Raw genomic sequence first — 13128 nt, forward strand, 5'->3', positions numbered from 1 at the left:
TCATCACAGGAGCTCTGGGGTAGAGTAGAGAGTGTTGAGTGACTGGAACACTGGATTGGAAACTCTCTGAACAATGACTGTTTTCAATGCTTTGACTTTTCACAAGATATAACTATACCTGTTCATGACTATATGCATGCTATGCATGGAATCCTTTTCAAAGCCTAATCCCACACCACAACTTCTCTTTGTCCCCCACACCCTTCAATCTTTTTAGGGTTTCCAGGCACTTCAAAGTTGTTCAAAGTGCCATTTTGGATTTTCATAAAATTCAGAAGGTAGATACATCATTATGTACTTAAATTAAATACCAGGTAGAGAATAAATTGTCTCACACACAACGTTTTGAAAAGGACCTGGGCCGAGGCAGACATTAACTAGTGTCGCTCACATTCAGTGTCACTGCATCCACTTTAATGCAGATCTTGGGCTATGGAAAGCGAAAGCCTGTGCGTGCAGAGTGACAGGGCAGGGGGTCTGCAAGAAGTTCTTGTCAACTCAGGATACTTTGCTGGCCCGCAGGATGATCATAGCCAATATGTTTACATAACTTGCGTCCGAATTTGCTACAGTCCTTTCATAGTCATCTTGAAGTGTCTCAACATACATGAACAATTCTTAAAGGTTTGATTGTAGTGGTGGGCAGTTGTCGCTGTCTACTGACTGCCCCTATTTCAGTTTTCCTCTCCTCCGTCCCACCATCTGTGTCTCAGCTACTTAGAGATTGTACCAGACACACCAGAGACTGATGATGACCACGGCATAGATGGCAACAAAGGACAGATAGAGGCGGTACAACAAGGAGTCCAGGATATTGCCAATGCGGACCCACTCGCTTTCCTCCTCGCGTTCCTGCTGACGCCGTTCCAGGAACCCGCGGATGCTCAGCAGGTCCTGGGAGATCTGTTCCAGTTGTTGGCGGGTGTGCACACAGTCTGGATGCGGAGGAGGCGGTGCCTGGGGGACCTTCAGCTTCTCTTCACTATCTATAAGACACAAGTAGTATGGTCAACAGAGAATCAACAGAAGCAGCAATGTCACAATGCATAACATTTTTAAAACCTAGTCAATAAGCAGATTGTTGTAAAGAAGTACAGGGGTCCATTAGTTCATGTAAGATACTTCTTTAATGGTAGCTTGGTTCCATCACAGGTGGTCAGGATAACAGGAGGAAGTTAGATAGTACAAGGATAGCCCCACCAGGAGCAAGCTCCTTTCAGCTCAGCCAGAGTACACCAACTGACAATCTCCCCTAGAGAGGCACCCAGGCATTCCATGATGTCATGCAACATTCCATCAGAGCACAGTGAAGAAAAGCTAACAAGTAATTTACCACACATCCTCTCTCCTTAGGGAACAAAAGAAGTAAAGTAAGATACCCAATAAACCTTTGGCAAGAAGGTGCAGCAATAAGGTGCACCTATCCTCAGGTGTAATGCATGAGGTATCACAAAAACGACTGGCATGAACAGACAAATGTTAAAGATGACAAACAACATCACTACACGCCCCATCCCCCTCCCTTAGGGAAAACAATGCATGGCACAGATGAAAAACACAATGCAACAAGAAAGGCGAACACCCACCCAACCTCCCCAAAAGCGGGTACACCCAGGGAAAACACCCTGTTAACCAGGTGGATGTAAATACAGGCCCTTGGAAGAAAACAACATCTCCAAAAACAACAACAAGGATTAGAATCACTCTAGTTAGCCCAAAGAGAGCAACCACAACCGGAAAGACACTAGAGAGAAAACATGTTGGAAAGACACAAAAATTCCCCTGATTAGGCTAGAAGACATGCTGACGCTTAAAATCCACTAGGAGTAACAAAGAGATCTAAACACAAAACTGCACATTCAAAGTCCTCCAAACATGAAACCCTTGGCCACGAGTTCCATGGAGGCGGACTTCGACTGGAACACAGTGTCAACTAGAAAAGAAGACCCATTGATAGCGCTGGAAAATAGTCAAGCACGCCAAAAAACACAGGGTACTAACCCTTGAAAAAAAACAACCTCCCCTAAATAGGGTACACCATAGGGTACACACACCCAAGAAAACAACAAACTAAAATAGAGGCATAGATTACCCCCACGACCTCCCCAAAGAATAGCTACACAATGAGTTAAACACTATAAATCAAACACTACAGGACACCCAATATCCCCTAGGTAGGGTACGCCACAGGGAAGTCACCCTGGGAACAGACATGAGGCATTGACTACCAACAAACACAACCTGAACCACACCCCTAAGTAGTTTACACCTAGAAGGGTACACAAGGTACTAACCCTGAAACACCGAAAACTAGATTAGAGGCAAAAATTACCCCCACAACCTCCCCAAATAAATGGGTACACTCTATGTAAATAGACCAAGAAATTACTGACAACAACTACCACCACAACCACCCCAAAGGGACAGATACATTGCATGTGAACAGACACAGGGCAAAGACTACCCACAAATGACAGAACCTCCCCACACAAGGGTACACCCCTGTACACCACAAGTGTACACAACAAGAAAGACACACAACTTCCCCTTGGTAGGGTACAGCAGAAAATACATAGAAGAAGGTTAAGTAACAACAAGAGACCTCCCCATAACAGGGTAGAGTAAAAGATAACCATCATCCTAAAAAACTTTAACCTCCACTCACAACAGTGTTAAGACATGAATTGATGCATTGAGTACACCATGCCTCTCACAAGCCAATACAAGCAGTGCTATATGAGAGGAGGCAAGAAGAAATACTAGCCACCGGTGATCGGACTATCACCCGAGATTCCCCATCAAAGAAGTCCCGCAGCTTCTTCAGTGAGCATTCACTGAATGGGAATGTCCAGAGTACCAAGTGCTCTCCTTGCTCCAGTTGACTGTAGGTTATTACAATTACGCCTGCACACCAATGTACCTGAATGTTCGTCAAAAGTTGCAAAACCGCCACATCCTCCGCTTACCAAACCGCACCATCCTTTTCCTGCCGCGCTGCTTAATAAACACCAGAACGAACTGCGCAACGACTTGGTGTCCGCAGAACTTTATTGACAATGCAGACCGCAGTAAAGATTAGCATGGAGAAAGAGTTCCCAAGTCCAAGATGGCGGCACGCATTTTGACGCCGCGCCGGGTGGCTCACGGCACGCATGCACTGGAGAGCGTCCAAGAGCAGGTGAGGAGATGCGGGAATGACGGAACTCCAGGGTCTGTGACGGAGGTAAGTGCGCGCATGCTGGCGCTCGCGGCGAATATCCCAACATTCAAAATTGCGCACAGCATGGCAAACGGCTACAAAGCCAACGGTCTTACCCTAGAAATGGCACAAGTACCACAAAGCCGATTATAGAACACACGCAGCCCCACGAATATCAGTCAATTCAAAACGCTCCGCTTTACACCACACAAACCCACAGCGAAACAGGAGCAAGACGCAGACCAGGAGCAAAAAGCCGATCAGATGGCTTTGCGTTCCGCTGCTCCAAACAATCCCAGTTTGCCGATCTCTCCACGGAGGCACCCAGGCACTGCAGGTCTTGTAACTGATCCAATGGCTTGAGCTGCAAGTAGCTCTCCGTCACACCAGCCAACAGAATAACAGCCAATTTCCTCACCAGATGAATAAAGCTTGTTCACTGCAAGATGCCCAAAATGACACCAGAAGTCTCTCTCCCTTTTTAAAAACGACGCTGCTCTCACAATGAGACTTTGATGGTAATTCCCTGAATGTGCAGACTAGACACAACACTTGCAGGCAGGCTGGGGCTGAAATCAAGTCAGGCTTGTTACCAGAGAGACCATTCCCCCATGAGCTCTTACAAGAGACAGGAGGCTCCACAGAGATGTGAAAACAAACGCCCAGGCTGCAGGCTGTCCAGATGGTACAGGACACTGGTGGGGCTGACCAGGGCGTAACTTTTAAGTTTCAATTGACGGCTTGAAAGTCCATCATAGTTCCTTGTCTTTTGGTTCCTTAGTTCCTAAAAGTCCTTACTCCTTATTGCACGCATCAGTCCTTAAGATCGTCGCCAAAATGTTGTAAAGAAGTACAGGGGTCCATTAGTTCATGTAAGATACTTCTTTAATGGTAGCTTGGTTCCATCACAGGTGGTCAGGATAACAGGAGGAAGTTAGATAGTACAAGGATAGCCCCACCAGGAGCAAGCTCCCTTCAGCTCAGCCTGAGTACACCAACTGACAATCTCCCCTAGAGAGGCACCCAGGCATTCCATGATGTCATGCAACATTCCATCAGAGCACAGTGAAGAAAAGCTAACAAGTAATTTACCACACAGATACATCAAAATCCATATGGTTTCAATGGAATCAGATGGTCAATAATATTTTTTTAGATTTTCACACTTGTTTTAATAACACATTTAGAATGTGCCCTGTCTATGGAAGGCCCTTCTTTTTTACAGTTACATTTAATAATGACACTTGATTCCTAAATTGGGGAATTTTTGACTTATGGTTGAGCCTACAACAGCCCTACTCGCCTTCTAGGTGTATCCGTCTTCACAAAGATCTAGTTTTCACCAGCCTTTATTGTCATATTCTTTTGAGCATCAGATGTAGTGATATTTTCTGAAAGAAAATTGACCTGTTTCTTTTTTTGACTGTGTCAACAGTGGTCTTACAATTATACATTTCGCTACTCTGTACTTACATTGTCACATATCACTTTTGTACCAACAGAATACAACCAACATTGCACAGATGAATGTTCGCATTGCATGTTATGATCACACTCAACTCTTAACATATGCATGCGTGCTTACACCTCATGTCCAAGTGATTACACATCACATAATGAAGATGGGTGGTCACACATCATGGCACAGCTAGAACTCATATGCAGAGAAGTAACTACACCTCCTGTCACAGGTGTAGGAGAGTAGGATCTGCTTCTTATAGTTACCCCCACTTTTTGTTGATGTGACACTGTTTTCGACTTAGTCTGATTGGGATCCTGCTATCCAGGACCCCAGTCTAGCTGCTTTCTCCTCTAAATTGATTGCATGTACTCTAGGTACACTCCAGATTGGATTCTGGGGTACCCTTATAAGTCCCTAGTATATGGTATACTATTTACCCAGGGCATAGGTACCCCAGAGGCCTCTCAGGGGCTGCAGCATGTATTATGCCACCCCTCAAAATGACACCATGGTTCTGCTACAGCAGCCTTTGTAAGGTGGGGCATTCACCCCTTACTTAGATATAGGTTCACTATATCTATCCTATATCACTGCACATATAAACCTATCAGTCACCCCTATGGCAGGCCTTATCAATCCTGAAGGCAGGGTGCTGGGTTTTATGTGAGAGGGTGCACCTGCATGAGCAGAGCCCCTCTGCAGCCTCCGGAAACTATATTCCGGGGTTGTTTGTGATGCAGCCAACCATATATATTTAAGTGCATTATAACTTCGCGGTAAATGCTAACTTTAAAACGGCTGCAAGGAAACATGTTGTGTTTGGTGTCAAACACCTTGGAATCATACCTTCCCACCAGTAACTGGCGGGGGAGGTATGATTCCACCCTCCTAGCGGGAGAAATATGACAACACCGATACACCCGGTACCAGCCTTCCCGACCCTGGCATCACAAAATGGATGCTGGCAGCCACAGACTAGAGTCTGCCCTCCTGCTGCTGGAGGAAACTCCAGCAAGGGAAGGCTTGGCAATAGGTTTCCTGTCACAGGGAGGTGTGACCACCTCCCAGACAGGCTTTGCTGTATTGAGGCTGGGTGGGTGCACTGTGAGAGTGCTTTGATGTCTGCACTGGTGGCACATTTGGTGTCTCTGTGCATAGTCCAGCTCAAACCGGTTGCAGGAGCCATTTGCTCCTGCTCTGGCGTGAAACTGGACAAAGGACATGGGTGTAGCCACTCCTCTGTCCTGACCCTCCCATAGGTGGGTCCCCAGAGTTTGTCCCACCCCTTCCTTGGGTATAATGTAGGAACCCCTGACTACAGGACTTTAGATTTTACCTGGACTAAACTCTGCTACAGAAACCAAGTACTTCGACGATCTGCACAACGCTGGATGACTGAAGAATCTCCCTTGGAGTAAAGGAGTTACTCCCCTGCAAGGCAGGCACCTAAAACGCATCTGACCTGTTTGCATCTCCCGAGCTCCTGAGGACTCCAAAGATTTCTGCAACACAGGAGGTGGGTTCCCGAGGTCTCTGAGGTTGATCTGTGCTCTCAGCAATTCTGAGGACGGTGTCCCTCGTGGGGACCGTGCAACCCGAACCCCTGTGCATCTCGTACATTTGCAGCAGCATATGCTTTTTGCAACCCCTGAGGCTGTGCTTTGGGCTACTTATATTCCTAACCCTGAGCAGTATTTCCACTGAAGATTTCCGGCCTACACTTCACGAGTGTTCCGTGGGCTGGTACTTTGTGATTCAGCTCGAGGTCACTTCGTGATCCCTGGTCCGTCGACCTGTGGGTTCCTGTGAAGGTAACTTTGACCTTCCGTGGGATTTTCTGGTTGCTCCAGATGTGCCCTGACTCTCCATAGCTTGGTGAGTCCCCAGGACCTTGCTGGTCCTCACCGAAGCATCTTTCCTCTGCTCGCGTGGGTTGCAGTTGCCAAGGCTTGTTGGTGTTCAATCCAGACACTGACCCCCCCAGCACTCGACATCCTTCATGGGACAGCTCACCTCTGGACTTTGGTTGTCGTCAACTTCTCCTGGTCCCTGTGGCTGCAGAATCAAGCTTCACCTCTTCTCACCTGAAACACCCGACATCGGTGGGCATTCGTCTATCGTGCCCATGGTCACTGTGAAGTGACCCAGACTCTGTCTCCTCTGCTTTCAGGTTCTTCTCAGCTCTGATCCAGGCTTGGATCACACCGGACACTTTCCATCTTCCCGGCAACAGCACTTCACATAACGCCATTGAAATCAACGAGCGTTTCCGACACCACTTGACCCCTATGCACCCGACTCCTCTGGGATAGGTAACACGGGTAGCTCGGTACTCTCAAGGGTGCTGGCCTTAGAACCTTCTATGTTCCAAAGAGTTTGCTTGAAGTCTTCCCTGAAGTGCCCTTAATCTTTAAATTTCCAACCGCGACTTTCCAATAGAGTTGTACGGAGCTCGCGCCTGTGTTCACACACTGCACCCGTCCTCCTTGGGTCCCCTGTGTCACTACCTTGGGTGGTTCCTTGGGGTCCCAGCGATTCTACGTGCTTTAGGCACTGTGTCTAGTCAAGTCAGGGTTGTTATACCACTTTCTTAGTATATGGTTAAGTCTCCCCCTGGAGCCCACTGTGTATTGTGCTATTTACTGTCGTTCTGGTGATTTACTATTGTGTGCTTTGTTCCTTAATCTCATAAAGAGGTTAGTAGAGAGTGTTTATTAATAAATACATATATTTTATATATTCCTTGTGTGGTTCTCCTTTAATTTGGTCTTTCAGGAGGTTATATACTGGTAAAACAAGCTGCTTTACATTCCTTCGAGACTTAGCCTGAAGGCTGCTCTCCATAGCTACCACTAGGATAGCTTTCAATAAAGATTGTCTTTAACCTAATCATCAAAAAGGGTCGTTTGGACTGGTGCAAGGTGCCCACTTTAATTAGTGGACAGCATATACCAGGCCAACGTCTCACAACAGGGTGAACCTAAACCATAATTTCCAGATCTGGAATCGTGCCTCCAGTCTTTCAAAACCTAATCCAGATGTGTAGTCACACCCCTGTCAGTGGAATAGACTTCCACGAAAAGACAACTAAATTCAGGTTGCTCAGTCTCAAGTACGAATGTATTGAAGGTGTTTACTAATATTAAGAATGATATATTGACCATTGGCTCCATTTGGCATAATTGACTCCATTTTCTGTGCTTTCTCCATCTTGTGTAACAGACTCCATTTTCTGTGCTCATACGTAGCTGCAAAGTGGGGAGGGCATGTTTTTGCTCTTCACTTGTTTTTTGCTCTTCACCGATCAGGGTGAACTGAAACATGTTGTGTGGGTTGTGTGCTTGGTACCTTTCAGGGAATGTGCACAGCTCTGTCTCGGAGTCAAAATACAGGAGCCTGGCCAGCTTCTGTCTTGACCTTGACACAGACCAGTACGGCCAGCCCGGTTTTCGCAACAGAAGAAAGGGAACAAGGTTTCTAGAACCTTCGCCTCACGTTGAGTAAGGGTATTAAAAGCTGGAAGTCTTCGGGGGCGGGTAGGAGCTCGTTCACAGAGTAGACGTATTGCTGTGAAACAAACGGAACTTGGGTCCCAATCGAACTCCTTCCTGAGCTGTCGAAGGGCTCCTCCAGCTTGAGCTGGCAAGGATGTTGCATGATCGATCGGTGAAGTGTTCCTTACTTTGTGTACATAATTTTTAAGTTTCTTTGATTTGATTTGATTTGATTTAAAAACTTATAAAGCGCACGAATGCCCTAGGGCGTCTTGGCGCTATAATCGACAAGTAAGGATTCTATACAATTTTGCTAGATCACCTAATATTTAGATTGTTAGTTCTTAAATAGCCATGTTTTCAGCAACCCTCTAAATGTCATTAATGAATTGCTGTTTTTTATTGACATAGGTAGAGTATTCCAAATTTTTGCTGTTCCCAGAAAGAAGCTCCTACCCCCCCATCGAGCTTGCTTATATCTGGGTATTAATAAAAGAAGTGCTTGTGATGACCTTAAGTTCCTACCTGCAATGTATTTTTTAAGGTGTGTTCTGAGATAAAGTGATCCATTCCCATGTAATGCCTTGAATGCTAGGCATTGTTACTTAAAGATGATTCTTTTGGCCACTGGAACCCAATGAAGTTCTTTCAGTCGGCGGGAGACTGACTCAAACTTGGGAATGTCTAGAATCATTCTAGCTGCTGCGTTTTGCAACCTTTGGAGTCTAACTAGAAACTGTGTTTGAAGACCCACATACAGGACATTGGCATAATCCAGTCGCGACAACGCCAAAGTAACAATCACTGTTTTCAAGGCATCTAGCGGGATAAAAGGACGGATCTTACTAATCATTTTCAAAATACCCCAAAAGGCAGAGCCAGTTTCTTTTTTTTTTTTTTTTTTTTTTTTTTTGAAACCGTTTATTGCAGTTTGAAAAAGTTACAGGTATGGGCCTACAACCACTCGGCCGGCCGCTAGAGTGACAAAAGCATATTGCATACATACAGTAAGAGTCTCTTGGCGGTGCAGATTAGCAAAGCAGGAGAAATCAATGTTGCAGGCCGCATAGCTCCATGCCCACAATACGGTTCCCTTTTATCAAAACAAAACAACACACAGAACCACACCCGCAAGGCAACCCGCGATCCAAAGTGACAGCACGTGCTCCATAAGTGGGGGATCCCAACCAGCAGCAGAACTCTGAAGAGGGGAATGGGAGTAGATCAGGGACTGGGGAACCGCGTGCCCACGGCTGAGGGAGGGGGGCCATCTAGGGAGACGGAGCTGGCGAGGCAGCCGGTAGCAGTGGCGGCTCACAAATACCCCCGCGGTAGGCGTTCCAGGGGCCCCAGATTTTCACCCACGCCCCAGGCTTACCCCTCGCCACATACACCACCTTTTCACGAAACATACACCAATCCATATGTTCTTTCCAGGCCAACACCGCCGGGGGCCTCTGGGATCCCCACAATTGAGCAATGTCACGCTTAGCTATCATGTATCCCAGAGTCACCCACCGCGTCTGCGGGGCCGAATAGTCATTTGGTTCCCACACATTCAGCAAGCATCTCCTCGCTTCAGGCAACAGCGCGACACGCGTAACCACACGCAGGACCTCATGCACACCACGCCAGAATCGCTCCACCCTAGGGCACTCCCACAGTATATGCATGAAAGTTGCCAGGGCACCACAGCCACGCTTACACAATCCGTCACCAGCAAAGCCCATACGTAGAAGCCTTGGCCCCGTCACGTAAACCCGGTGTAGGATCTTAAGCTGGACGAAACGAAGGCGAGCCGGGATGGCCACCTCTTTCGGAGAGGCCACCGCGGAAATCCAATCCTCGTCGTCCAGCTCCAGCCCGTCGGCAACCCAGGCCTCGCGGAGACTAGTCAGCAGGCACGATCTGTCGTTGATCAGTTTTTTATATATGAGGGAGATTGTGCTGTCCGGGACATGGCCATCCAGCACTCTGTCCTCCAGGGGGGAAGACTCCGGAATGGACGCGACATCCGGGAAGACGGAGCCCAGCGCATGGCGGACTTGCAGGTACCGAAAGTACTCACTGCCCTGCAGCTGAAACTCCGTCTGCAGCGTCGCAAAAGTCTTGAATCCCCCCCTCGTCCAGAGATCTCCCATAGTGCTGATTCCGATCGTGTCCCACTTCTCGAAGCCCTTCGACGTCCACAGGGAGCCCAACCTCTCAGACGCGTACAGCGGTGACGCCCGGGTCAAACGGTCCTTCCACCCCATAGCTGCATTAGCCGCGTGCCAGACACGCACCATGACACGCGTCGGTCCCGTCAGACGGGAGTCGGGCGCGCCAGAGTAGAGCGCTCGATTGTAGTCGCCACCGGGCAGGAGCATCTTGTCCATCTCAAATGCCGGGTTCAAGGCGGGCCCGTAAAGGCCATGATTAATTGCAGCTAGTTGGGAGGCCCAGTAATACCGTTTAATGTCCGGGAGGGCAACCCCCCCATCGTACCACGGGAGCGTCAATTTGGCCAGAGCAATTCGCGGCCTCCCGTCCCAGAACAGGCGCCGCTGGAGGCCCTCCACCTCACGGAAGTAGCGTGCCGGAACCAAGTCCATAGTATTCTGGAGGGCGTAGAGGAAGCGCGGCAAGGACATCATTTTGAACAAGGCCGCTCGGCCGAGCGGCGAAAGCGGCAGACGCCGCCAGCGCACCACGTCCTCCTTCAAGCGCTGGAGGGGGGGTAGCAAATTCCGCTCATAGCGGGCCTCCGGGTCAAGAGTGATATATATACCCAGGTACCGAAACCCCTGGGAGGCAATCTGGATCGGACAGTCCCGTGGTAGGACCGGAGCCTCCCCGGAAAGCACATAAACACAGGATTTCGCCCAGTTGATGACAAGGCCTGAGTTGCGACCGAATGAGCGCAAAACATCAACCAGGACGATCAGTGATTTCCGCGGGGAGGCAAGATACAGGAGGATATCGTCAGCATAGAGGGACACGCGGTCCTCATGCTCGGGGGTCCAGCGGAGACCACGGATAGAAGGGTGCCACCGCAGCCACTCCGCCAGGGGCTCCAGGGCCAGTGCAAACAGGAGAGGTGACAGGGGGCAACCCTGTCGCGTGCCCCGCCCCAGCGCGAATGGGGCCGAGACTCGCCCATTCACCACCACCTGCGCCAACGGGCCCGAGTACAGCAATTTGACCCAGCTAATAAAACTCGGTCCAAATCCAAATTTCGCCAGCATCGCCCAGATGTATGGCCATTCAAGCGTGTCAAACGCCATGGTGGTGTCCAAGGACGCCAAGATGGCCGGCTCCCGCACAAATGGGACCCGCGCGAGCACCCCGTGCAGGCGCCGCAGATTGAGCGCCGTGTTGCGGTGTGGTATAAAGCCAGACTGGTCTTGGTGGACCAAATCGCCCACCACACCAACCAATCGGTTGGCCAACACCGTGGCGAGGATTTTGGGCTCCGCGTTCAAGAGCGAGATCGGCCTATAGGATGTGACCCGCTCACGGGGCTTCCCCTCCTTGTGGATCACCACGATTGTGGCCAGACGCTGGTCCGGCGGGAGGGAACCCTGCGAGTGGGCCGCCAGGAACATCGCGCGCAGGTGGGGCGCCAGTACATCCGGGCGTAGCTTGTATAGCTCGATGGGAATACCATTGGGGCCCATGGCCTTGCCGGATGCAACCGAGCGAATAGCCAAGGCAATTTCGTCCGAGGTGGGAGGAGCGTCCAGCGAATCCCTGTCCTCCACCGTAAGGGAGGGCAGTGCGATGTCCCGAAGCAGGGCATGGGAATCTTCCTCCGAGCAGGGGGAAACCGGGGAGTAGACCTCGCGGAAATAATCCGCAAAGCAGGAGACAATGGCTTCCGGCTCGGTGACACACGCACCATCCACACTCTCAATCAAAGGAACCACGCGACTCGCTCTCTCCCTCTTATCCAACCACGCAATCAATTTGCCAGCCTTATCACCCACATCATACAATCGCCCCTGCTGCTCTCTACTGAGGCCCCTGGCCGCCTCCGTGACGAGGGCCCGATAGGCCGCCTGCTTTAGGTGTAGCACATGCAGCTTGGCATCCGTTACCCCGCTCCCCAGGTCACCCTCCAGTTCCGCAATCTCGGCCTCTACCCGGGTCACCTCCTCCCACTCGCGCCGCCGGGCATGGGAGATAAAGGAGAGGGCCTCCCCTCTAAGAACTACCTTAAAAGCCTCCCACAGGGAGATGGCCGAAGGGACCGACCCCACATTCTCGTCGAAATATCGCTGTAAGGATTTGATCAAATCGGCACGAATGGTGGGGTCGCGCAAATACCATGCATTGATTGGAGCCACCCTGCCATCCCCCCTCGGGAAGACATCGAAGTGTAACAGCAATGGGGAGTGGTCTGAGATACCCCCGCGCCAGATGGCACACCTCCCCCACCCTCCCTGCATGGGCCGCCGGGACAAGGATGTAATCAAGCCGCGAGAGGCTACCATGGGCACCCGAGTGGAAGGTGTATTGCCGCTGTGCGGGATGCTTTAGTCGCCAGCAATCCACCAGGCCCAGCGTGTCTAAAAGGCCGGACAGCCACGCCTGTGCCCGGGGAAGGTCCCTAGGGGGATGGCGATCCATAGACCCAGAAGCTACCGCATTAAAGTCCCCTCCAACCACCAGCAGGCCACTCGGGAGGTCCAGAAGGAGGTGCCCCAGGTCCGCAAATGTGGTGGCTTGTAATCCAGGCGGGACGTACACTGATATAAAAATAAACACTCTACCCTCCATTCTTCCCACCAGGACAGTGTAGCGTCCCCTCTCATCATGGCGCACCTCATCAATCTCCAACGGGAGCGAGTTCTTGATCATAATACCCACCCCCCGCGAGCCCGAAGTGAAGCCAGAATGGGCCGCCAAACGATAGCCCCGCCGATTCAGTGCATGAAAGGAGTTACCTATAAGGTGGGTCTCCTGCAGGAAGACAACATCTGGTGAAATAC

General features: G+C 50.0%; 1 protein-coding gene across 1 annotated transcript in view; it reads right to left on the minus strand.

The window, feature by feature from the left end:
* Window positions 1-717: 717 nt before the first annotated feature.
* LOC146786119 (5-hydroxytryptamine receptor 3A-like) overlaps window positions 718-13128 on the minus strand; it is a 75037-nt gene continuing 62626 nt past the window's right edge. Inside the window, exon 9 of the mRNA XM_085633161.1 lies at window positions 718-986. Coding sequence (XP_085489287.1) covers window positions 718-986 — 269 coding nt within the window. The remainder of the gene's footprint in view (window positions 987-13128) is intronic.

The sequence above is a fragment of the Triturus cristatus genome, chromosome 11 (genome assembly GCF_964204655.1).
Source record: "Triturus cristatus chromosome 11, aTriCri1.1, whole genome shotgun sequence".
In the NCBI taxonomy this organism is placed as follows: domain Eukaryota; kingdom Metazoa; phylum Chordata; class Amphibia; order Caudata; family Salamandridae; genus Triturus; species Triturus cristatus.